The following is a 26,372-nucleotide window of genomic DNA, read 5'->3' as shown; positions in this document are numbered from 1 at the left end:
GTCTCTGTGAGTGTGGGTCTCTGTGATTGAGGGTCTCTGTGGGTGTGGGTATCTGTGAGTGTGGGTCTCTGTGAGTGTGGGTCTCTATGAGTGTGGGTCTCTATGAGTGTGGGTCTCTATGAGTGTGGGTCTCTGTGAGTGTGGGTCTCTATGAGTGTGGGTATCTGTGAGTGTGGGTCTCTGTGGGTGTGGGTCTCTGTGGGTGTGGGTCTCTGTGAGGGTGGGTCTCTATGAGTGTGGGTCTCTGTGGGTCTCTGTGAGTGTGGGTCTCTATGAGTGTGGGTCTCTATGAGTGTGGGTCTCTATGAGTGTGGGTCTCTGTGAGTGTGAGTTTCTGTGAGTGTAGGTCTATATGAGTGTGGGTCTCTGTGGGTCTCTGTGAGTGTGGGTCTCTGTGGGTGTGGGTCTCTGTGAGTGTGAGTTTCTGTGAGTGTAGGTCTATATGAGTGTGGGTCTCTGTGGGTCTCTGTGAGTGTGGGTCTCTGTGGGTGTGGGTCTCTGTGAGTGTGAGTCTCTATGGGTGTGGGTCTCTATGGGTGTGAGTCTCTGTGGGTCTCTATGGGTCTCTGTGGGTCTCTGTGAGTGTGGGTCTCTATGGGTGTGGGTCTCTGTGAGTGTGAGTCTCTATGGGTGTGAGTCTCTGTGGGTCTCTATGGGTCTCTGTGAGTGTGTGTCTATGTGAGTGTGGGTCTCTGTGGGTGTGAGTCTCTGTGGGTCTCTGTGGGTGTGGGTCTCTATTATTATTTCATTATTTCCCTTCTACGTGACGACTTTACCGAAAGAACCAAGAAGATGAATCCCTGCAGTCACGAAAGCTTTAAGTCGAAATGTAATTTAACAGTTTAACAAGTGACGTCACGCCCGTGCATGACGTCACTTTTGAGAAGTCGCCGTCTGGGCTCTCGGAACAGGTAGGGGGGGAGAAGGGGAGGGGTGAGGGGGGCATGAGGGGAGGGGTGAGGGGAGGGGTGAGGTGAGAAGGGATGTCTATGGGCTGGGTCAGGGAGATGAACTCTGAGCCACTTCCTTGTTTGGTTTACTCTACAGCAGGAGACGGAGGCGGCGTCTGTCTGTATCTGTCTGTCTGTGTCGGTGTCTGCGCCCAGCCACAGCATCTCCGATCAACAGGTACACACACACACAGACACATACACACAGACACACACACACACAGACACACACACAGACACACACACAGACACACAGACACACACACACACAGACACAGCCACACACACACACATATACACACAAATACACACACAGACACACACAGACACACACAGACAGACACATAAACACAGACCAACACACATACAGACAAACATACACGGACACATACACACACAGACATACACAACAACAACCGCCATTCGCCACTAAGTGGTGGTGATGTCACCACGACGCTTGTGCCAGGCCATGTGCACCTTGAGGCCACGTGAAGTGTCGAACGCCCGCTGGCAGGTCACGGGGCAGACCCAGCAGGTGCCACGGGTCGACTGACCGAGATGACCGAGATGACTGGCTGATGCACCACCTGTGCCCCCTACTATACCAACTTGCTGTGCTTTAGCCACCCGGCGCTCCGCTCGTTGTTGTGAGCGTCGCTCCTCCGCCCTCCGTTGTTGTTGGAGGGCGACTGCCTCCAACTGCCCAGTAGCGTCCTTCACGAGCCTCCTCCACTGAGGCCGATCTTGACACCGCTGGTACCAGTCATCGGCAAGTCCACTCAGCTCCACATCCTCCTGTACCACATCACTCCATCTCTTCTCTAGCCCGTGCCGCGCCCGTTTAGCTCCCTAGATCCGGCCGAACAAAAGCTGTTGAGGCATGCGGTGGCTGGGCATGCGGGCTACATGATCCAGCCAACGCAGCCTTGCCTGCCGGAGGAGCTCACCGATTTGACTTTGTCCACATCTTTCAAGGATTTGTGAGCTCCTCACACAATCCAGCCTGGTTAAACCCAGGATGGATCGTAGGCAGGCCAGCCTAAATGTTTCTAACCGGCGAAGATGTCCCATTAGGGGGGTCCACGTTTCGCAAGCGTAGAGAAGGGAGGGAATGACCGTGGCCGAGAAGACCTGAAGCTTCGTGCGGAGCAACAGACCAGGTAGCTTCTATACAGCGTTACGCAACCGATGAAAAATATTGCCGATCGACTGATTCGGAGTGAGACCTCTGCTGTTAATCTGGAGCCGGTCATAAGCACACTGCCCAGGTATGGGAAACTCTCCACTCTCTCCACTACTGGCCCATCACCGATTGGGAATTGTGGGGGTGGAGTGTCCCATGGTACAAAATACCCAGGCAGGTGCTTCGTTTTGGTGGGGCTGATGGTAAGGCCCCAACTCTTAGTGGCAAGCTCCAGGTTCTGCAGCAGCGCCTTGAACTCCTCCTCTGAGTGAACAGCAATTACCAGATCATTGGCATACGTAACATGGTTGACCAATAGGGAGCCATCCCTTGACCATTCCCGGGCATCGATCCGCCTCTCATTGTATCTGTACCAGATAAAAATGCCTCTGGTACAGCCATCGAAGGCTTCACAAACTACGTGGTCGAAATAGATTTCAAATAATGTGGGAGCCAGAAGACATCCCTGTCCAACCCCAAGATGAATAGGGAATGGCTCTGACTCCTGGTCACGTAGTTTTGCCCGGGCTCGCTCACCATCATGAAGGTCCTTAGTGATCGTGAGAAGAGGTTCAGGGACTCCGAAAGCACGAAGAACAACCCAGAGCCCAGGCCTATTGATGGTATCATAGTACCTTGACCAGGTCAATGAAGCAGAGATGTGGGTCTTGTTGGAATTCCCTACACCTCTGCTGTAGCAGACAGACAGAAAATATGGCATCTGTGCAGGACCGTTTTTCCTCAAACCGCTTTGGGGCTTCGCAAGCCTCTCCTCAGTGTGCCTGGCAAGGCGATGTTGAATAATCCTTGCCAGGACCTTTCCTGGTACACTGAGGAGTGAGATGCCCCTGTAGTTGTTACAGTCTGTGCGGTCCCCCTTCTTAAAGAGGGGGACCACCAGGGCAACCTTCCAGTCCTGCGGAACCCGTCCAGTGGTCCAGACTCTTGTTATGATGTCATGTAGGGCAGTCTGTGCACAAACGACACCCTCCCTCAGCATTTCGCTTGGGAGATCATCTCTGCCCGGTGCCTTTCCTAGTCTCAGACTCCGGATCGCCTTCAGTACTTCCTCAACAGATGGCACCTCAGCCAGCCACTCACAGGGGGTGACCTCTTCCAATATTTGAGGCACCGCAGCCTCAGCAGGGTCATCCCCACTTTGTGCCACGATGTTTTCCTGGCTGAGGGATTCCCTCTCTCCCATGACCTCACAGAAATGCTCAGCAAATCTGCAAACCTGTTCCTGGGGGTCGGAGATGGGATCACCGTTTTTTCCCCTAATGATGGTAATAGGTGTGGCGCTGCAGGTTACTTTTTTGATGGAGTTAAATAGTGATTTGTGATCGCGGGCCACTGAGGCAGACTCCATCTCCTCAGCAACCCGTGACCACCACCCATCCTTGCAGCGCCCTACGGCTCTCCGAACCTCCGAGCGAAGGCTTCGGTAAACCTCCTCATTCTCTGACGTGGGATGCTGTAGACGATGAGAGTGGGCCTGTCGCTTTTTCTCAACTAACCTGAACACCTCCTCTGTCAGCCAGGGTCTCTGGGGAGGTCTGGACCGCGTACCCAAAGCAGCCATTGCCGCTGCATGAGTCACAGTCCTAAACCTCGCCCATTTACCCTCGACATCAGGTGGAGTGGGGGACGATGCCAACCCCAACTGCAAGCGATGATGAAATTCTCGCTTGCAACTTTCATCAGCTAACTGAGACCAGGCCACTTTTGGTTGGAATGGGGTCCTGGGTGTACACCCACCACCGGAGTGGAAGAATGGCAGGCGCATCTTACAGATGACTAGTCGATGGTCAGAGGGCAGATCAGCTCCACGGTAGGTCCTGGTGTCAAGGACATGGTATCGCATCCGCTGGTCTGTCACTATGTGTCCAGCAGATGTTCTTGCTTGGACCCGACATGCATCCATGATGTTGTGTGGATGCGCCGATGCCGGAAGAGCGTGTTGGTAATTACAAGCCCATGGGCTGCACAAAAATATAGCAGCCTCCTACCGTTGTTATTGAGCCGATCTAGTCTATGCCTTCCAATCACTCCAGACCAGGTGCCAGCATCATGACCAAGACACACACATACAGACAAATACACATACAGACACACACTCAAACATATCAAGACTACTGCTACCACAACCACTGATCACCGACCCCGACAACTCGCCGCTGTTTTGCTGTCGTGTGCGCGCATTTCCCAGCAGAGATTCTAGGGCGGCTGACGTGAGGAGCTGAGGCCTTAGGAAGTATGAAGGAGGAGGAGGCTATGGACGAAGCTCGCGCCTTCGAGCTGATCAGGGGTAAGAGGCCGCTGCTGAAGCAGTGGATCAGCCGTGACCCCACCTACCTGCTGGATCACCTGGACAGCAACGATCTGATCCCTCGTGACAAGTACCTGGAGGCTCGCGACATCAGCGTGAAGGCGCAGAGAGCCAACTTCCTCATCGACGATTTCATCGACAGGGGCGAGTGCCTGGTGCTCATTAACGCGCTGGACGCACTGAAGGAAAAATACCCGCAGCTGAAGAGATGGTTCTACGGTAGGTCGTCTTCATCGTCGTCGTCGTCAACATCGTCGTCGTCATGATTCCCACCGTCATTAATGTCATCGCCATCATCATCACCACCACCACCATTCTTTCCGGCAATGAAACGGGAGTTGTGTTAAGACGTTCAAACACCAAATAGACACCCAGTGTTGCCAAATCATTAAGTCTGCATTCACCACACACAGTAGTATTTGTGGTACATTTTTCAAACAAACACGCTCTGATAATAATATGATATCCAATGTATGATGATAATAATAATAATAATATTGTATTCATTGTCTTTTAAACTGATTGGCCTACGACAGAGGCAGGCTTCTGTTTGTGGCCCAGATGACACTGGTTCTTAACATTCTGCAGATGTAGATGCCACTGGTTCTTAACATTCTGCAGATGTAGATGCCACTTGTTTTTCACGTTCTGCAGATGTAGATGCCACTTGTTCTTCACGTTCTGCAGATGTAGATGCCACCACAACCATGTATTGCGCGGCGGATGAACTTACGACTCTCGGTCCGAACAGGCAACCGGACATACGGACATCTTTGTTCATATATCTGAATGTTCGTAAGTGGAATGTTCGTGCGTAGAGGAGTCCCTGGGTATCTTATTTGGTGGTTTGAAGATCTTCACTTTCTCTGTTTTATTGTAACACCCTATTGTTATTATTTCATAATTGTTTTCTGATACTAATACCAGAAAAAAGGCATATCCCATAGGTATACAACATTCATTCGATCTTTTTTTAACTCGACAGAGATCCAAGGATAATCCGGGACGACCCCGAATGCGGCCGCGGTATCAGTCTGGCTCCCGGCAGCGTTCTCGGCAGCCTCTCCGTCATCGTCGTCATCCCAGCGGCGGATGGAAGTTCGCGGTAACGACGACGACGACCTCCTGGGGAAGATCGTTCATCGGACGCCGGGTTCAATCAAGTGTAATGTGAGGATATATCCGGGTCGTTGACGGATCACAACTCGTCACGACGATTGGCTCTGCCGGTGCTGGTTCATAGCCAATGGGGGGGGGGGAAGCCTAGGGGCGTGGCTCTGACGTAATGGAAAGGTGACAGCTGTAAGGAGATGATTGGTTCTGCTGGCTTTGGCCACAGCCAATGGGGAGACGAGTCAGGGGCGTGGTCCCGGGAGCCTACGGTGGAGTCTGGAATATTCCACGGAGGCTAACCAGGATTGGTGGAAACGTACCACGTGACCCGGGTATTAAATTAGGGGTGGAAACGAACGACACGTGGTCAGATCTGGAACGAACGGAGGGAGAGGCCACGCTGGAGCGGGGTCCAGGCTGCCACGTGGCTGCGCGTCTTTTTTTCTCTCTCTCTCTCCCAGAGGTCGCAATCGGGTACCCGATACCCGGCTACCCGTACCCAGCCGGGTACGGGTAGGGTACGGGTATGGCCGGGTACGGGTACCCGTTTGCGACCCTGGTGCGGCCGGGTACGGGTAAGGGTAAGGAATCAAAACCTGTTTGCGACCTCTGCCTCCTGGGGAAGATCGTTCATCGGACGCCGGGTTCAATGAAGCTGCCAGCAAACTGTCGCCTCAAGGAGAATCGTTGCCATCAGCGTCGCGAACCCCAAGCGGCAGATCTAGGTCGAGGTTTTTGGTAAACTGCGCAACATTTTTATCCACCGTTTCAAATGTAATCTTTTTTGTAGGGTGTATCTTTTTTAATTAATCGGTGTGTCCGTCCGTCTGTCTGTCCAAACAATGTTCCTGTGATTCAGATAAAATAGAGGCGTGAAGTTTTCAGAATGGATTTGTGCACGGCAGCTTGACGATGTTTCAGTCCGATCGCAAGTAGCAATGCGTGAAGAAACGTCAATTATCATTTTATTATTACAAATCCAACGTCATCCATTGCGCTGTCCCGCTTGAACTGCCATCACCGCCACATCCAACACAGAGAGAACAAAACTCTCCCATGAACTTCAATCTGTCATTACGAAATTCTCCGAATAATAAAAACTCTGTGCTCTTAAAACAAGACTTTTCTTGCCTCTGTAATGCGAGCGCAAATGAGGTTGTTGCTGGGCTCGGGTCCAATCACACGGCCCGGGGTATTTGGGGGCGGAGCCTGGTCTGCGGGGCGTGTGGGAGGGGCCACCGTTCACCTCGGCAGCTCCAATGGGAAGCGAGGTGAATGGGGGCGGAGCCAGCGGGGCGGTATGGGAAGGCCGGATCTGACGATCCGGAAGGGGAGGAGTCAGGGTCACGTGGGGGGAATGGATATAAGTGGAAGCCCGGAAGAGATCGGGGCAGTTGGGGAAGTTAAGAGGCTGAGCCACTTCTCGATTTAAAGCTTTCGTGACTGCAGGGATTCATCTTCTTGGTTCTTTCAGTAAAGTCGCGTAGAATGGAAATAATAAAATAATAAAAATAAAACATAATAAGATAATTCTCACGACGTTTCGGCCACAACGCAAGCAGCCGTCCTCAGGTGAAGAACAGGGCTGTCGGAAAAAACCCCGCAGCTTAAATATACGCTGCCAAGCCTGGTGGTGTTTCATTCAGACGCTGTCTTTCCGACAGACCTGTTCTTCACCTGAGGACGGCTGCTTGCGTTGTGGCCGAAACGTCGTGAGAATTGTATTCTATTATGTAAAATTCTTATTATTTAATTACTTCCCTTCTACGTGATGACTTTACCGAAAGAACCAAGAAGATGAGCTCACAGAGCTTCCACTTCGTTACAGCCCATTCCCAACACCGATGCCACCGCCCGTTCGCCACCAAGTGACGGTGACATCGCCACGGATCTCCGTGCCAGGCGAAGGCGGCGATGGGCTCAATGTAAACGCCCCCCACACAAGTCTAGTGATTGTGGCATCATTGCTGGGTGCACACGCACACGTATGACGTCACTGTACCACGTGGGTCGACACACACACACATGACGTCATCCCGGCTGGAGGCGGGAATGACGTCGGGGCCGGTGCTGGACACGTGACCGGATCCCAGTGGGGGACCTCGGGGGTGGGGGCACGTGGACAGCAGGGGGGGGGAGGGGCTTCGAGAGGGTTCTTGAAGGTGGGCGTGGTCAGGCTGGGGTCTATATAAGCGGCCTCCTCACGAGGTTCGTGGCTGTTCCTGCGGAGACTGAAGACGCCTCGTGGAGATGCCGAGAAGAGAAGGCCTCCAGTGAGCGGACTGCCCGCAGCCACCTGGCTGGGTCACGCTGGAGTAGCTAGGAGAGACGCGTGTGTGTTAGTGTGTTAGCCAGGGTGGGTCGGTGGCAGAGGTCGCAACCGGGTACCCTACCCGAAACCCGGCTACCCGTACCCGGCCAGGTACGGGTAGCCTGGGTAGGCCGTGAGTCACTGGTGAGTCACCGTTTGTCACTCATTTCCCAACGTCTCGTCTCTTCTCACAATTCAAGATCCTAGAATCAACCCACCCGCGCCTGCAACGTGGCTTCATCGCAGAGGTCGCAACCGGGTACCCGATACCCGTACCCTACCCGTACCACGGCCGGGTACGGGTACGGGTACCCGTTTGCGACCCTGGTGCGGCCGGGTACGGGTACGGGTAGGCCGTGAGTCACTGGTGAGTCACCGTTTGTCACTTATTTCGGGTAGGGTACGGGTACGGGGAGGGAACGGGTACCCGTACCCGGCCGGGTACGGGTACGGCTACCCGTTTGCGACCCTGGTGCGGCTGGGTACGGGTAAGGAATCAAAACCCGTTTGCGACCTCTGGTCGGTGGTCACCACCCTGTGTGCAGTCACGAAAGCTTCAAATCTAGAACCGTTGTGTTCATTCATAAGATGAGGGTTGCCTCCCAAGAAGTGTGTGTGCCTAACTTGAACCCACTACACACAAGTGTGATTATGATTCTTGGTTATTTCGGTGAAGTCACGAAGATGGAAAATAAAAAGAATTAAAAATAATAAAATAATGCTATTATTGAGAATTTATCTCTGTGAGTACGAGTCTCTGTGGGTCTCTATGAGTGTGGGTTTCTGTGGGTTTCTATGAGTATGGGTCTCTGTGGGTCTCTGTGGGTCTCTATGAGTGTGGGTCTCTGTGGGTATCTGTGGGTCTCTATGAGTGTGGGTCTCTGTGGGTCTCTATGAGTGTGGGTCTCTGTGGGTCTCTATGAGTGTGGGTCTCTGTGGGTCTCTATGAGTGTGGGTCTCTGTGGGTCTCTATGAGTATGGGTCTCTGTGGGTCTCTATGAGTGTGGGTCTCTGTGGGTCTCTATGAGTGTGGGTCTCTGTGGGTCTCTATGAGTGTGGGTCTCTGTGGGTCTCTATGAGTATGGGTCTCTGTGGGTCTCTATGAGTATGGGTCTCTGTGGGTCTCTATGAGTGTGGGTCTCTGTGGGTCTCTATGAGTGTGGGTCTCTGTGGGTCTCTATGAGTGTGGGTCTCTGTGGGTCTCTGTGGGTCTCTATGAGTATGGGTCTCTGTGGGTCTCTATGAGTGTGGGTCTCTGTGGGTCTCTATGAGTGTGGGTCTCTGTGGGTCTCTATGAGTGTGGGTCTCTGTGGGTATCTGTGGGTCTCTATGAGTATGGGTCTCTGTGGGTCTTTATGAGTGTGGGTCTCTGTGGGTCTCTATGAGTATGGGTCTCTGTGGGTCTCTATGAGTGTGGGTCTCTGTGGGTCTCTATGAGTGTGGGTCTCTGTGGGTCTCTATGAGTATGGGTCTCTGTGGGTCTCTATGAGTATGGGTCTCTGTGGGTCTCTATGAGTGTGGGTCTCTGTGGGTCTCTATGAGTGTGGGTCTCTGTGGGTCTCTGAGTATGGGTCTCTGTGGGTCTCTATGAGTATGGGTCTCTGTGGGTCTCTATGAGTATGGGTCTCTGTGGGTCTCTATGAGTGTGGGTCTCTGTGGGTCTCTATGAGTGTGGGTCTCTGTGAGTGTGGGTCTCTGTGAGTGTGGGTCTCTGTGGGTCTCTATGAGTGTGGGTCTCTGTGAGTGTGGGTCTCTGTGAGTGTAAGTCTCTGTGGGTCTCTGTGGGTCTCTGTGAGTGTGGGTCTCTGTGGGTCTCTATGAGTGTGGGTCTCTGTGAGTGTGGGTCTCTATGAGTGTGGGTCTCTGTGAGTGTGGGTCTCTATGAGTGTGGGTCTCTGTGAGTGTGGGTCTCTGTGAGTCTCTGTGGGTCTCTATGATCACAGCAGCAGTAGATCAGTGGGGCCTCACACCTGGTGACTCACAACTTAGTTTAACGGTATAATAGTTTCACATTGTAACGGAGTGTAACATTGTAACGGAGTGGTAACATTGTTATGTACCAGTTTAACAAGTGACGTCACGCCCGATTGTGACGTCACTTTTGAGAATTCGCGGTCTGGGCTCTCGGAACAGGTAGGGGGGGAGAAGGGGAGGGGTGAGGGGGGCATGAGGGGAGGGGTGAGGTGAGAAGGGAGGTCGATGGGCTGGGTCAGGGAGATGAACTCTGAGCCACTTCCTTGTTTCGTTTCGTTTACTCGACAGCAGGAGACGGAGGCGGCGTCTGTCTGTGTCTGTCTGTCTGTGTCTGTCTGTCTGTGTGTGTCTGTCTGTGTGTGTCTGTCTGTCTGTGTGTGTCTGTCTGTCGGTGTCTGCACCCAGCCACAGCATCTCCGATCAATAGGTACACACACACACAGACACACACACAGACACATATACACACACACACATACAGACACAAACAGACAAATACAGACACACATACATACAGACACACACACATACATACAGACACACATACATAGACACACATACAAAGACACACATACATAGACACACATACAGACACACATACAGACACATACAGACACACATACATACAGACACATACAGACACACACACATACATACAGACACATACAGACACACACACATACATACAGACACATACAGACACACACAGACACACATACAGACACATACAGACACACACACATACATACAGACACACATACAGACACACATACACACAGACACATACACACACACATACAGACACATACAGACACACATACACACAGACACATACACACACATACAGACACATACAGACACACATACACACAGACACATACACACACACACATACAGACACATACAGACACACACACATACATACAGACACACATACATAGACACACATACATACACATACAGACACACACACACATACAGACACACACACACACACATACAGACACACATATACACACAGACACATACACACACACACATACAGACACATACAGACACACATACACACAGACACATACACACACACACATACAGACACATTCAGACACATACAGACACACACACATACATACAGACACACATACATAGACACACATACATACACATACAGACACACACACACATACAGACACACACACACACACATACAGACACACATACACACAGACACATACACACACACACATACAGACAACAACAACAACAACAACAACCGCCATTCGCCACTAAGTGGCGGTGACGTCACCACGACGCTTGTGCCAGGCCATGTGCACCTTGAGGCCACGTGAAGTGTCGAACGCCCGCTGGCAGGAGGTCACGGGGCAGACCCAGGTGCCACGGGTCGACTGACCGAGATGACCGAGATGACTGGCTGATCCACCACCTGTGCCCCCTACTGTGCCAACTTGCTGTGCTTTAGCCACCCGGCGCTCCGCTCGTTGTTGTGAGCGTCGCTCCTCCGCCCTCCGTTGTTGTTGGAGGGCGACTGCCTCCAACTGCCCAGTAGCGTCCTTCACGAGCCTCCTCCACTGAGGCCGATCTTGACACCGCTGGTACCAGTCATCGGCAAGTCCACTCAGCTCCACGTCCTCCTGTACCACATCACTCCATCTCTTCTCTAGCCCGTGCCGCGCCCGTTTAGCCCCCTCGATCCGGCCGAACAAAAGCTGTTTAGGCATGCGGTGGCTGGGCATGCGGGCTACATGACCCAGCCAACGCAGCCTTGCCTGCCGGAGGAGCTCACTGATGGGACTTTGCCCAGATCTTTCAAGGACTTGTGAGCTCCTCACAAAATCCAGCCTGGTTAAACCCAGGATGGATCGTAGGCAGGCCAGCCTAAATGTTTCCAACCGGCGAAGATGCTCCACTAGGGGGGTCCACGTTTCGCAAGCATAGAGAAGGGAGGGAATGACCGTGGCCGAGAAGACCTGAAGCTTCGTGCGGAGCGACAGACCAGGTAGCTTCCACACAGCGTTACGCAACCGATGAAAAGATATTGCCGCTCGACTGATTCGGAGTGAGACCTCTGCTGATAAACTGGAGCCGGTCATGAGCACACTGCCCAGGTATGGGAAACTCTCTACTCTCTCCACAACTGCCCCATCACCGATTGGGAGTTGTGGGGGCGGAGTGCCCGATGGTACAAAATACCCAGGCAGGTGCTTAGTTTTGGTGGGGCTGATGGTAAGGCCCCACCTCTTAGTGGCACACTCCAGTCTCAGCAGCAGCGTCTCCAACTCCTCTTCTGAATGAGCAGCTATTACCAAATCATCGGCATACATAACGTGGTTGACCAATAGGGAGCCATCCCTTGATCGCACCCGGGCGTCGATCAGCCTCCCATTATATCTGTACCAAATGGTAATTCCCCCGGTACAGCTATTGAAGGCTTCACGAACTACGCAGTCGAAATAGATGTTAAATAATGTGGGAGCCAGAGGACATCCCTGTCGCACCCCGAGGTGTACAGGGAAAGGCTCCGACTCCCGGCCACGTAGTTTTACCCGGGCCCGCTCACCATCATGAAGTTCCTTAATGATCGTGAGCAGAGGGTCAGGGACTCCGAAAGCACGAAGAACAACCCAGAGCCCAGTCCTACTGATGGTATCATAGGCCTTGACCAGGTCAATAAAGCAGAGATGTAGGTCTTTTTGGAATTCCCTACACCTCTGCTGTAGCAGACGGACAGAAAATATGGCATCTGTGCAGGACCGCCCTTTCCTGAAACCACATTGGGGCTCCGCAAGCCTCTCCTCAGCGTGCCTAGCAAGGCGATGTTGAATAATCCTTGCCAGGACCTTACCCGGCACACTGAGGAGTGAGATGCCCCTGTAGTTGTTACAGTCGGTACGGTCCCCCTTCTTAAAGAGGGGGACCACCAGGGCATCCTTCCAGTCCTGCGGAACCCGTCCAGTGGTCCAGACTGTTGTTATGATGTCATATAGGGCAGTCTGTGCACAAACGCCACCCTCCCTCAGCATTTCGACATACAGACACACACAGACACACACAGACACACACACACAGACATACAGACACATACAGACAGACACACACACACACAGACACACACACAGACACACACATACAGACACACACACACAGACAGACACACATACATAGACACACACACATACAGACACATACAGACACACACACATACAGACACACACATACAGACACACACACATACAGACACACACAGCCACACACACATATAGACACATACATACAGACGCACATACATAGACACATACACATATAGATATACACACACATACAGACACACACACACAAACGGACACCCTCAAACACACCAAGACTACTACTACCACAACCACCGATCAGTGACCCCTACAACTCGCCGCTGTTTTTTCCGTCGTGTTTGCGCGCATTTCCCCAGGATCGATTCTTGTCCCTCTGACGTGAGGAGCTGAGGTCTTAGGAACTAGAAAGGAGAAGGAGGAACCGGCTATGGACGAAGCTGGCGCCTTCGAGCTGATCAGGAGCAAGAGGCCGCTGCTAAAACAGTGGATCGGCCGTGACCCCACCTACCTGATGGATCACCTGGACAGCAACGATCTGATCCCTCGTGACAAGTACCTGGAGGCTTGCGACATCAGCGGAAAGGCGCAGAGAGCCAACTTCCTGATCGAAGATTTCATCGACAGGGGCGAGTGCCTGGTGCTCATTAACGCGCTAGTCGCACTGAAGGACCGCTACCCGCAGCTGAAGAAATGGTTCAGCGGTAGGTCGTCTTCATCGTCGTCTTTGTCGTCATGATTACCATCGCGGTGATTGTGATGATGATTGTCGTCAGGATTGCCATCATGATTATTATCATCATCATGATTACCATAAACATTATTACCATCAACATTATTACCATCAACATCATTACCATCATCATCATCATTACCATCTCGATTTAAAGCTTTCGTGATTGCAGGGATTCATCTTCTTGGTTCTTTCGGTAAAGTCACGTAGAAGGGAAATAATAAAATAATAAAAATAAAACATACTAAAATAATTCTCACGATCTTTCGGCCACAACGCAAGCAGCCGTCCTCAGGTGAAGAACAGGTCTATTGTTATTTATCATATATTTTCGTCCAAATACTACCGCCCAAAAAAAGGCACATCCCATTGCTATACAACATTCCTTCATTCTGATAATTGGTTGTTTACCCTTCTATCTGGCAACAAAACTGACACCTTTTTACAAGGAGTCATGTTTGTATAGACCACAATACCTGCAGTCATAATGCAAACAAAACACACAACTCTGATAATGTATGCACTGTCCTTGAAGTTGATTGGTCCACACCCGAGACAGCTTTCCTTAGAGCCTAGTCTCACATGGGTTGGACCAGATGACGCCAAAAGGCGCACAACTCAAAGACAATGCACCATCAGAGTTTGGCAAATGAGGTTCCCATAGTGTAGATTCATTCTTTCTTTTATTCACTCGACAGAAATCGAGAGCTCCACGGCCCAAGGACAACCCGGGCCGACCACGGTACCTGTCCAGCTCCCGGCAGCGTTACCGGCAGCCTCTCCTGCCGCTGCTCCTGCTGCTGCTGCGTTATCGTTCGAGGCGAAGCTTCAAGCTTGCGGCGACGACAACGAGGAGCTCCTGCGGAGGATCGTTACTCTGATGCCGAAGCTCGTGGAAGCCCTGCAGGGCGACGTGCTGCCGATAGTCACCGAGCTGCGTTCCAAGGGGGTCATCACGGCGGCCGAGAAAGACGTGAGGCTCTCGTCGTCATTGTCGTCGTCGGATAGAAATCGTCGGGGGGGGGGGGGGGGGGGGAATCATCAGAGATATCATCGTGTTGATGTGTGTGTGCTGATTTTGCTGTGTGCGTGTTGTGTGTGTTGATGATGATATGTGTGTGTCGTGTTGTAGAAGGTCAAGGCCAAGTCAAACAGTGGAGGTGCCACTGCCGCCTCTGAGCTGCTGGACATCGTGGAGCAGAAGGGTCGACGCGAGGCGCGCAAGTTCTGGCTGGCGCTGTGGGCCACGCGCGACACCTACACGCGCCTGCTCGACATCTTCGACGAGTTCTGAGCGGCCCCGGCAACAAGGAAAGGCCGAAGAGACGCGTGGGACGTGGATCCTGGAGTTTGTGTGTTTGTGTGTCTCTCTCTCTCCGTATGTCTGCGTGTGTGTGTCTATGTGTGTCTCTCCGTGTGTGTGTGTGTGTGTCTATATGTGTATCTATCCGTGTGTGTGTGTGTGTGTGTTTCTCCGTATGTCTGCGTGTGTGTGTGTCTATATGTGTGTCTCTCCGTGTGTGTGTGTGTCTCTCTATGTGTCTATCCGTGTGTGTGTGTCTCTCCATATGTCTGCGTGTGTGTGTGTGTCTCTCTCTCTATGTGTCTATCCGTGTGCGTGTGTGTGTCTATATATGTGTCTCTCCGTGTGTGTGTGTGTCTCTCCCCGTATGTCTGCGTGTGTGTGTCTATGTGTGTCTCTCTATGTGTCTATCCGTGTGTGTGTCTCTCCATATGTCTGCGTGTGTGTGTGTCTATATGTGTGTCTCTCCGTGTGTGTGTCTCTCTCCGTGTGTGTGTGTCTCTCCGTGTCTCTCCGTGTGTGTGTGTGTCTCTCCGTGTGTGTGTGTGTCTCTCTCCGTGTGTGTGTGTCTCTCCGTGTCTCTCCGTGTGTGTGTGTGTCTCTCCGTGTGTGTGTGTGTCTCTCTCCGTGTGTGTGTGTCTCTCCGTGTCTCTCCGTGTGTGTGTGTGTCTCTCCGTGTGTGTGTCTCTCTCCGTGTGTGTGTGTCTCTCCGTGTCTCTCCGTGTGTGTGTGTGTGTGTCTCTCCGTGTCTCTCCGTGTGTGTGTGCGTGTGTCTCTCTCCGTGTCTCTCCGTGTGTGTGTCTCTCTCCGTGTCTCTCCGTGTGTGTGTCTCTCCTTGGCTCTGGCTCCTGACAACCATGAGGTGTGGACAGTCCTCCACTGCCAACACAATCAGCTTCCCACTTTGTCTCACAGATCCTCCAAGCGACCCACCCTGTCAATCATCCATCCGTCGACCAACCCTTTTTTTAAAATCCTTTATATTGCGTGCTTGCTTGCTTACGACCGTGCAAATCTTTCGGTCGTTTTTTAACCCACTTCCCGTGATCCAATCGAGCTGACATTTTGCCCACAGACTCGTTGTGTGTGACAATTAATGTTCGTGAAAAAAAATCCAAAATTTTACACTTTTTAGGACAAAATATTATATTTTATTACCAATTGCTTAATGGTGCAATGCAATCATCTGACCTATAGGTGGCAGCCATCTCAAGCCAGAGGACGAGAGGGCTCTAGCCGCCACGCATATAAAGGATTTATAGTGAAAAACTTTGTTTTTACGGGTTATACTTGTTATTAGTATAATCCTTTATAGAGGAATCGCACTAATTAACTGATTACTAAACGAGTATATACGTACTATAACCCCCTCCTCCCCCACCTTTGATCTCTGCACCTGATTGGATTCAGTGATTGAGTTCAGTTATTAAGCAATACATAATACAATTCCTTCTAGAGGAATCACGCACTAATTAACTGATTACTAATCTAGTTTATATGTAATAATCCTTCTTGAGACGGCTTCGGAATCAGCCCTTTTATTTCCACTCCACAATACACTTTACTCACTCACTCTCCGTTGCTGGCAGACAACGGAGAGAGGACAGACTCAGCACTAAGTCCCCACCGCGCACGTGGCACCCAGAGCCCCCGTCCGCGCGTGACCCTGCTCTTGTCGGTTCCCAGTCTGCTCTCGATCGTTCTCTCTCACTCGCTCTTAATACCTTCGTCACGTGGTTCCCCCAGCCAATCGTTCATGGACAGCTTCGACCATTCTCGATGGTTCCCTGTCAATCACGGGACTACGCCCCTCATCCGGCTCCCCATTAGCTGGGGCCCCGAATGGCCAGGCCAATCACTCCTGATGACATGCCGTGATCACGCCTGGGCCATGCTCCCTATCTCAACCCTTATTGGCTACAAAGCAGGACCGGCAAGCCAATCCCCACGTGAACCCTCTGTGGCTGTTATTACATTTATTTACAACACTCCACCCCTCTCCCTGATCTTTGCATTTGATTGGATTCACTGATGACGTCATCCTGCATTATTTAAGAGCGGTGACAGGTGGATGACCTCATCATTTTGTTGATGTAATTTGCAGCGAAACGTGACGGAACTCGGATTTTTTTCGATGTAAAGCTTCTTTCGTGACTGCAGCAGGGATTCATCTTCTTGGTTCTTTCGGTAAAGTCATCACGTAGAAGGGAAAGAATAAAATAATAAAAATAAAACATAATAAAATACAATTCTCACGACGTTTCGGCCACAACGCAAGCAAAAATAAAACATAATAAAACCGACAGTGTCTGTTTCAGACGCTGTCTTTCCGACAGACCTGTTCTTCACCTGAGGACGGCTGCTTGCGTTGTGGCCGAAACGTCGTGAGAATTATTTTATTATGTTTTATTATTTTATTATTTCCCTTCTACGTGACTTTACCGAAAGAACCAAGAAGAAAAGGCGCACTTTTGGCGTCATCTGGTCCAACCCAAGTGAGACTAGGCTCTAAGGAAAGCTGTCTCGGGTGTGGACCAATCAACTTCAAGGACAGTGCACATTATCAGAGTTATGTTTTTTCTTTGCATTACGACTGCAGGTATTGTGATCTATGCAAACATGACTCCTCGTAAAAAAGGTGTCAGTTTTGTTGCCAGATAGAAGGTAAAAAACCAATTATCATATTTTTTACTGGCAAATGAGGTTCCAATGGTGAAGAAGAGCCTTGTTTTTACTACGCAATCGTGAGAAGGGCCTTGTTTTGACTCCTACCTCCACGTAACGCCTTTCAGTGTCTCCTACCACTAACCAATCCACCTTCAGACCCCGCTGAGTAAACGAATCGTGAGAAGGGTCTTGTTTTTAAATGTCTGATTATCCGCGTGACGTTTGGTGGTTGGTGCCCACCCACGTCAGCCGAATGTTGTTGGTCGTGATGCCATTTTGCCAGATGCATTTGCCACGTCTTTGCCATGCACCGTGTTGTGGATTTGTATCAATAGCAGGCACACACCGCACTACGTATATACGCACGCACGCACACAATCGGGTATGTTTTATAATGTGGATGATTAAGATGATATTTGTTGACGTACGGTGGTTAGCTGGGTGTAGCTTTTGACTTTGCAATAAAAAAAACGTGAATCGTGGTACATTTATTTTACAAAAAAATGTATATACCGTATGCACACTGTACACCACGCTACAATACACCACACACACACACTATTGTATAGTGTAGTAGTGTATAGTATGTAGTGTATAGTGTAGTGTATAGTATGTAGTGTATAGTGTAGTAGTGTAGTAGTGTATAGTATGTAGTGTATAGTATGTAGTGTATAGTGTAGTGTATAGTATGTAGTGTAGTAGTGTATAGTGTAGTGTATAGTGTAGTGTATAGTGTAGTGTATAGTGTAGTGTATAGTATGTAGTGTAGTAGTGTATAGTATGTAGTGTATAGTATGTAGTGTATAGTGTAGTGTATAGTGTAGTGTATAGTATGTAGTGTATAGTATGTAGTGTATAGTATGTAGTGTATAGTGTAGTGTATAGTGTAGTGTATAGTATGTAGTGTATAGTATGTAGTGTATAGTATGTAGTGTATAGTGTAGTGTATAGTGTAGTGTATAGTATGTAGTGTATAGTATGTAGTGTATAGTAGTAGTGTATAGTATGTAGTGTATAGTATGTAGTGTATAGTGTAGTGTATAGTGTATAGTGTAGTAGTGTATAGTATGTAGTGTATAGTGTAGTGTATAGTGTAGTAGTGTAGTAGTGTATAGTATGTAGTGTATAGTGTAGTGTATAGTGTAGTAGTGTAGTAGTGTATAGTATGTAGTGTATAGTGTAGTGTATAGTGTAGTAGTGTAGTAGTGTATAGTGTAGTAGTGTAGTGTATAGTGTAGTGTATAGTGTAGTGTATAGTATGTAGTGTATAGTGTAGTGTATAGTATGTAGTGTATAGTGTAGTGTATAGTATGTAGTGTATAGTGTAGTGTATAGTGTATAGTGTAGTAGTGTAGTAGTGTATAGTATGTAGTGTATAGTGTAGTGTATAGTGTAGTAGTGTAGTAGTGTATAGTATGTAGTGTATAGTGTAGTGTATAGTGTAGTAGTGTAGTAGTGTATAGTGTAGTAGTGTAGTGTATAGTGTAGTGTATAGTGTAGTGTATAGTATGTAGTGTATAGTGTAGTGTATAGTATGTAGTGTATAGTGTAGTGTATAGTATGTAGTGTATAGTATGTAGTGTATAGTGTAGTGTATAGTGTATAGTGTAGTAGTGTAGTAGTGTATAGTATGTAGTGTATAGTGTAGTGTATAGTGTAGTAGTGTAGTAGTGTATAGTATGTAGTGTATAGTGTAGTGTATAGTGTAGTAGTGTAGTAGTGTATAGTATGTAGTGTATAGTGTAGTGTATAGTGTAGTAGTGTAGTAGTGTATAGTGTAGTAGTGTAGTGTATAGTGTAGTGTATAGTGTAGTGTATAGTATGTAGTGTATAGTGTAGTGTATAGTATGTAGTGTATAGTGTAGTGTATAGTATGTAGTGTATAGTGTAGTAGTGTAGTAGTGTAGTGTAGTGCGTAGTGTAGTGTGTATAGCAGTGTCTAGTACCTCTGACACCGCCATTATGACCCCTTCACAAAGACACAGACTCAGATTCCAGACCTCGAGTCCAGGCTCTACTGTCTCAGCAGGTGTGTGTTTAAACAGGTCCCTGCGGGGTGGGCTGGTAGGAACGAATAACCAAAGAACATAAACATCATGTATTATGACACTTGTTTAGCCAGGAAAGCCCCACTGAGTCTCAAGGTTTTTGTAGGGTCCTGCCAAGTGTTTGCAGTAGGGGGCGATGCTGCTACACCTAATCGGACGATACAAAGGGAGAGTTTGAGGCCTAGTTCTAGGCTTTAGGCCTAGCTGTAGGCTTTAGGCCGCTGTGAGTTAATTTTAAATTTAAATGTTTTAATTATTAATGTTAAAGCTTTAAATGTAAATGTTTCTATTTAAAAACATGAGGGAATGTAACATTGTTCAACATGAACTCCCTTTCACACACGCGGGGGTACGATACGAAGGGAGAGTTTGAGGCCTTGTTCTAGGCTTTAGGCCTAGCTGTAGGCTTTAGGCCGCTGTGAGTTAATTTTAAATTTAAATGTTTTAATTATTAATGTAAAAGCTTTAAATGTAAATGTTTCTATTTAAAAACATGAGGGAATGTAACATTGTTCAACATGAACTCCCTTTCACACACGCGGGGGTACGATACGAAGGGAGAGTTTGAGGCCTAGTTCTAGGCTTTAGGCCTAGCTGTAGGCTTTAGGCCGCTGTGAGTTAATTTAAAATTTAAATGTTTTAATTATTAATGTAAAAGCTTTAAATGTAAATGTTTCTATTTAAAAACATGAGGGAATGTAACATTGTTCAACATTAACTCCCTTTCACACACGTGGGGGTACGATACGAAGGGAGAGTTTGAGGCCTAGTTCTAGGCTTTAGGCCTAGCTGTAGGCTTTAGGCCGCTGTGAGTTAATTTTAAATTTAAATGTTTTAATTATTAATGTTAAAGCTTTAAATGTAAATGTTTCTATTTAAAAACATGAGGGAATGTAACATTGTTAAACATGAACTCCCTTTCACACACGCGGGGGTACGATACGAAGGGAGAGTTTGAGGCCTAGTTCTAGGCTTTAGGCCTAGCTGTAGGCTTTAGGCCGCTGTGAGTTAATTTAAAATTTAAATGTTTTAATTATTAATGTTAAAGCTTTAAATGTAAATGTTTCTATTTAAAAACATGAGGGAATGTAACATTGTTAAACATGAACTCCCTTTCACACACGCGGGGGTACGATACGAAGGGAGAGTTTGAGGCCTAGTTCTAGGCTTTAGGCCTAGCTGTAGGCTTTAGGCCGCTGTGAGTTAATTTAAAATTTAAATGTTTTAATTATTAATGTTAAAGCTTTAAATGTAAATGTTTCTATTTAAAAACATGAGGGAATGTAACATTGTTAAACATGAACTCCCTTTCACACACGCGGGGGTACGATACGAAGGGAGAGTTTGAGGCCTAGTTCTAGGCTTTAGGCCTAGCTGTAGGCTTTAGGCCGCTGTGAGTTTGTTTTAATTAAAAACTATCTCAGGGAATTATAAGGGAATGTTACGCTTGTTTAGCCAGGAAAGCCTCACTGAGTCTAAAGGTTTTTGTAGGGTCCTGCCAAGTGTTTGCAGTAAGGGGGCGATGTTGCTACACGGACGGACGGACGATATAATCTATTGTAGGCTGGTTCACTTCGTTCCTACCAGTATGAGTTACCTATACAGCACTCTACTCTCACCTGTTACATATCACTGGTCAACACACTCTTTCTGGCATGAGGTATTCCAACGGTTGAAATGTAGTTTTGGGGGGGTGCTGATTCCAAATCTGGCATCAGTTTTTGTCTATCACATCAGGTTTTTGAGATATCAAATATTGCATTTTCAATAAAAACTGCGGAAGAAAAATATTAAATAAATGTGGATATCTACATAAAATGATATTATAAACACACTATCCTAAAAATACAGCACCATATTTTAACACTAAAGCAGTCACTGACTCGCAACAACTTGCAATCATAAGTGACGGAGTTAATTTCGGGTAAAATCAATGGAAATGGGGTATGCCGATAGCATAAAAATGCTATCGGCACCCTGAAATTAGTCTAAAACAGCTGCAAAAGTCCAGGCCAGAATTTTGTTTTTGTTGTTGACCAGTGTAATCATCATCACGTGTGTGTGTTTAATGAGTTATCTATAACAGCCCACTACTCTCACCCAGTGGCGGCTCCTGCAAAATCTCTCAGGGGGGGCAAATGTCTGGATGATTGATAAGGATAAGGTCCACCCATGCAATGGATTAATTAACAGCTTAAGCATGTAAAGGCAACTTCACTTCTTTAATATTAATGAAAAATAAAGTGACTCTTACAATACATCTTCTTGTTTGTTTCTATACTCACTATTAAAACAAACCACTCAAGTTTATTTTATTAAAGATTCCACTAGGTGGCGACAAATAATATTGTTGACTGAAACGTGCTTACGTGTGATGACGTAAGCACGTATGATGACGTAAGCACGTTAGTGCGAGCCCTCCCGGAAGCCGTAGAGAATGCATTGCAGCGCCTGTAGTTCGAAAAAAAACATCTTTGAATGTAAGTCTACGGGAACACTCGGGGCGATTCTCAGCCGGAGTGAAATCGCCCAAAAAAGAGGCGGTACTCCACAGAACGTGACATGACGCTGATTTGACTATATCCAGAGGCTGACAGTGACGGCTGAGATTGGCGGTGCGTCGCCCAATCGCCCTAATGAAGAAACAGCCCCAGCTCTCACCTGTAGCACCATCATTTTCTTTGAACCTACCTACGTGGCTTTTCCGAATGACCCAAAGAATTTGCCGTGGCACCGTTCCAACTCGATCACGTTCCTAGTTTATCCCAATTGGCGTAAAGCGTCTCGCAAAGAACGCGGTTCCCCTATAACCACAATCACCACCACGTGATTTCCACCCCTATAATCACATTCACCACGTGATCTCCACCCCTATAATCACATTCACCACGTGATCTCCACCCCTATAATCACAATCACCACGTGATCTCCGCCCCTATAATCACAATCACCACGTGATCTCCACCCCTATAACCACAATCACCACGTGATCTCCACCCCTATAATCACAATCACCACGTGATCTCCTCCCCTATAACCACATTCACCACGTGATCTCCACCCCTATAATCACAATCACCACGTGATCTCCACCCCTATAATCACAATCACCACGTGATCTCCACCCCTATAATCACATTCACCACGTGATCTCCACCCCTATAATCACAATCACCACGTGATCTCCACCCCTATAACCACAATCACCACGTGATCTCCACCCCTATAATCACATTCACCACGTGATCTCCACCCCTATAATCACATTCACCACGTGATCTCCACCCCTATAATCACAATCACCACGTGATCTCCACCCCTATAATCACAATCACCACCACGTGATCTCCGCCCCTATAACCACATTCACCACGTGATCTCCACCCCTATAACCACATTCACCACGTGATCTCCACCCCTATAATCACAATCACCACCACGTGATCTCCGCCCCTATAATCACATTCACCACGTGATCTCCACCCCTATAACTACATTCACCACGTGATCTCCACCCCTATAATCACAATCACCACGTGATCTCCACCCCTATAACCACAATCACCACGTGATCTCCACCCCTATAATCACATTCACCACCACGTGATCTCCACCCCTATAATCACATTCACCACGTGATCTCCACCCCTATAACCACAATCACCACGTGATCTCCGCCCCTATAACCACATTCACCACCACGTGATCTCCACCCCTATAATCACATTCACCACGTGATCTCCACCCCTATAACCACATTCACCACGTGATCTCCACCCCTATAACCACATTCACCACGTGATCTCCACCCCTATAATCACATTCACCACGTGATCTCCACCCCTATAACCACATTCACCACGTGATCTCCACCCCTATAACCACAATCACCACGTGATCTCCACCCCTATAACCACATTCACCACGTGATGTCCACCCCTATAATCACAATCACCACCACGTGATCTCCACCCCTATAATCACATTCATCACGTGATCTCCACCCCTATAACCACATTCACCACGTGATCTCCACCCCTATAATCACATTCACCACGTGATCTCCACCCCTATAATCACATTCACCACGTGATCTCCACCCCTATAATCACATTCACCACGTGATCTCCACCCCTATAATCACATTCACCACGTGATCTCCACCCCTATAACCACATTCACCACGTGATCTCCACCCCTATAATCACATTCACCACGTGATCTCCACCCCTATAATCACAATCACCACGTGATCTCCACCCCTATAATCACATTCACCACGTGATCTCCACCCCTATAACCACAATCACCACGTGATCTCCACCCCTATAACCACAATCACCACGTGATCTCCACCCCTATAACCACAATCACCACGTGATCTCCACCCCTATAATCACAATCACCACGTGATCTCCACCCCTATAATCACAATCACCACGTGATCTCCACCCCTATAATCACATTCACCACGTGATCTCCACCCCTATAACCACAATCACCACGTGATCTCCACCCCTATAACCACAATCACCACGTGATCTCCACCCCTATAACCACAATCACCACGTGATCTCCACCCCTATAATCACAATCACCACGTGATCTCCACCCCTATAACCACAATCACCACCACGTGATCTCCACCCCTATAACCACAATCACCACCACGTGATCTCCACCCCTATAACCACAATCACCACCACGTGATCTCCACCCCTATAACCACATTCACCACGTGATCTCCACCCCTATAACCACATTCACCACCACGTGATCTCCACCCCTATAACCACATTCACCATCACGTTATCTATCATCGGCGTAAAGAAAACTACTCGTGTCATTACAGCAGCTTAAACAAACACAAAACAACCATCAAATAAAATTACTCGGTGAGATTAAATTGTATTTTTATTGTTGTCGCATCAAGGAGACGGACACACACAGCCAGTCAGCCCCCTTGTCAGGCCTAGTCAGGCTTTGTCAGGCCTAGTCAGGCTTTGTCAGGCCTAGTCAGGCCTAGTCAGGCTTTGTCAGGCCTAGTCAGGCCTAGTCAGGCTTTGTCAGGCCTAGTCAGGCCTAGTCAGGCTTTGTCAGGCCTAGTTAGGCCTAGTCAGGCCTAGTCAGGCCTAGTCAGGCTTTGTCAGGCCTAGTTAGGCCTAGTCAGGCTTTGTCAGGCCTAGTTAGGCCTAGTCAGACCTAGTCAGACCTAGTCAGGCTTTGTCAGGCCTAGTTAGGCCTAGTCAGGCTTTGTCAGGCCTAGTCAGGCCTAGTCAGGCCTAGTCAGGCCTAGTCAGGCCTAGTCAGGCCTAGTCACTAGTCAGGCTTTGTCAGGCCTAGTCAGACTTTGTCAGACTTTGTCAGGCCTAGTTAGGCCTAGTCAGGCCTAGTCAGGCCTAGTCAGGCCTAGTCAGCCCCCTTGTCAGGCCTAGTCAGGCCTAGTCAGGCTTTGTCAGGCCTAGTCAGGCCTAGTCAGGCCTAGTCAGGCCTAGTTAGGCCTAGTCAGGCCTAGTCAGGCCTAGTCAGGCCTAGTCAGGCCTAGTCAGGCTTTGTCAGGCTTTGTCAGGCCTAGTCAGGCCTAGTCAGACTTTGTCAGGCCTAGTCAGGCCTAGTCAGGCTTTGTCAGGCCTAGTCAGGCCTAGTCAGACTTTGTCAGGACTAGTCAGGCCTAGTTAGGCCTAGTCAGGCCTAGTCAGGCCTAGTCAGACTTTGTCAGGCCTAGTCAGGCCTAGTCAGGCCTAGTCAGGCCTAGTCAGACCTCCGTGTCAGGCTGAGGTGGCGACGTGGAAGTTTGGATTGTCGAACAGCAGGGCCCGCCGGGGCGGACGTGGGGAGTCGCGCGTGGAGCGGTGCAGCAGCTTGAAGATGCCCGTGCCGATGCTCATGGGGATGCCCATGATGATGGACTCGGAAACCCCTACACAGACAGACACGCACACAGACAGAGAGATACAGATACAGAGAGAGAGACACAGAGAGACACAGAGAGAGATACATAGAGACACAGAGATAGAGAGAGATACATAGAGACACAGAGATAGATACAGAGAGAGAGACACAGAGAGAGATACACAGACAGACAGAGAGACACAGACAGAGTGACACACACAGACAGACACACACAGACGAAGAGACACAGAAAGATAGAGAGATACAGAGAGACACAGAGAGATACAGATACAGAGAGAGACACAGAGAAACACAGAGAGACAGACAGACTGCTACACACAGACGAAGAGACACAGAGAGAGAGACAGAGAGACACAGAGAGAGACACACAGAGAGACACAGAGAGAGAGACAGAGAGAAACAGAGAGACACAGAGAGAGACAAGACATAGAGAGAGAAACAGAGAGACACAGAGAGAGACAAGACATAGAGAGACACAGAGAGAAAGACAGATAGAGATACACAGAGAGACACAGAGAGAGACAGAGAGACACACAGAGAGAGAAACAGAGAGACACACACAGAGACACACACAGAGAGAGACACAGCGAGACAGAGAGACAGACACAGAGAGAGACAGACGCAGGCAGAGTGGCCTCACCGCACACAGAGTCTTCCTGTCCGAAGTACGCCGCGTCGAACAGGTGGTCAGCCGTCTTCTCAAAGGAAGCCAACATGAGCACGCTCTCCTTCATCTTAGCCAGG

At 48.8% G+C, this 26,372-nt stretch overlaps 3 protein-coding genes across 4 annotated transcripts in view; 2 read left to right on the top strand and 1 right to left on the bottom strand.

The window, feature by feature from the left end:
• The first annotated feature begins 1,054 nt into the window (after positions 1-1,054).
• LOC144953813 (uncharacterized) lies at positions 1,055-5,631 on the top strand. 2 transcript variants are annotated; one of them, XM_078884453.1, is made up of 3 exons: positions 1,055-1,128; positions 4,346-4,681; positions 5,448-5,631. In XM_078884453.1, exons 2-3 carry the CDS (start codon positions 4,390-4,392, stop codon positions 5,459-5,461), a joined length of 306 nt encoding a protein of 101 aa, XP_078740579.1. In that variant the 5' UTR covers positions 1,055-1,128; positions 4,346-4,389; the 3' UTR covers positions 5,462-5,631. The 2 variants fall into 2 exon arrangements, with proteins under 2 accessions (XP_078740579.1, XP_078740578.1); XM_078884452.1 differs by having other exon boundaries at positions 1,065-1,128; positions 4,343-4,681.
• A 4,529-nt stretch (positions 5,632-10,160) lies between these two features.
• LOC144953812 (uncharacterized) lies at positions 10,161-14,991 on the top strand. Its single transcript, XM_078884451.1, has 4 exons — positions 10,161-10,287; positions 13,324-13,668; positions 14,396-14,670; positions 14,830-14,991. Exons 2-4 carry the CDS (start codon positions 13,395-13,397, stop codon positions 14,989-14,991), a joined length of 711 nt encoding a protein of 236 aa, XP_078740577.1. The 5' UTR covers positions 10,161-10,287; positions 13,324-13,394.
• A 10,027-nt stretch (positions 14,992-25,018) lies between these two features.
• POLR3A (RNA polymerase III subunit A) overlaps positions 25,019-26,372 on the bottom strand; it is a 72,699-nt gene continuing 71,345 nt past the window's right edge. Inside the window, exons 32-33 of the mRNA XM_078884414.1 lie at positions 26,269-26,372; positions 25,019-25,635 (exon numbers count right to left, since the gene is read on the bottom strand). The exon at positions 26,269-26,372 is cut by the window's right edge and continues 29 nt beyond it. Coding sequence (XP_078740540.1) covers positions 25,484-25,635; positions 26,269-26,372 — 256 coding nt within the window. The 3' untranslated portion in view covers positions 25,019-25,483. The remainder of the gene's footprint in view (positions 25,636-26,268) is intronic.

Source organism: Lampetra fluviatilis, assembly GCF_964198595.1.
Source record: "Lampetra fluviatilis chromosome 45 unlocalized genomic scaffold, kcLamFluv1.1 SUPER_45_unloc_1, whole genome shotgun sequence".
In the NCBI taxonomy this organism is placed as follows: Eukaryota; Metazoa; Chordata; class Hyperoartia; order Petromyzontiformes; family Petromyzontidae; genus Lampetra; species Lampetra fluviatilis.
Note: the sequence above shows the minus strand (reverse complement) of the source record. Positions and strands in the feature narration are given on the sequence as shown.

Coding starts and splice junctions, on each gene's coding strand:
- LOC144953813 (XM_078884453.1), top strand. CDS start 4,390: ATGAAGGAGGAGGAGGCTATGGACGAAGCTCGCGCCTTCGAGCTGATC.
- LOC144953812 (XM_078884451.1), top strand. CDS start 13,395: ATGGACGAAGCTGGCGCCTTCGAGCTGATCAGGAGCAAGAGGCCGCTG. Junction 13,669..14,395: donor GCTGAAGAAATGGTTCAGCG/GTAGGTCGTCTT, acceptor TTCACTCGACAG/AAATCGAGAGCTCCACGGCC. Junction 14,671..14,829: donor TCACGGCGGCCGAGAAAGAC/GTGAGGCTCTCG, acceptor GTCGTGTTGTAG/AAGGTCAAGGCCAAGTCAAA.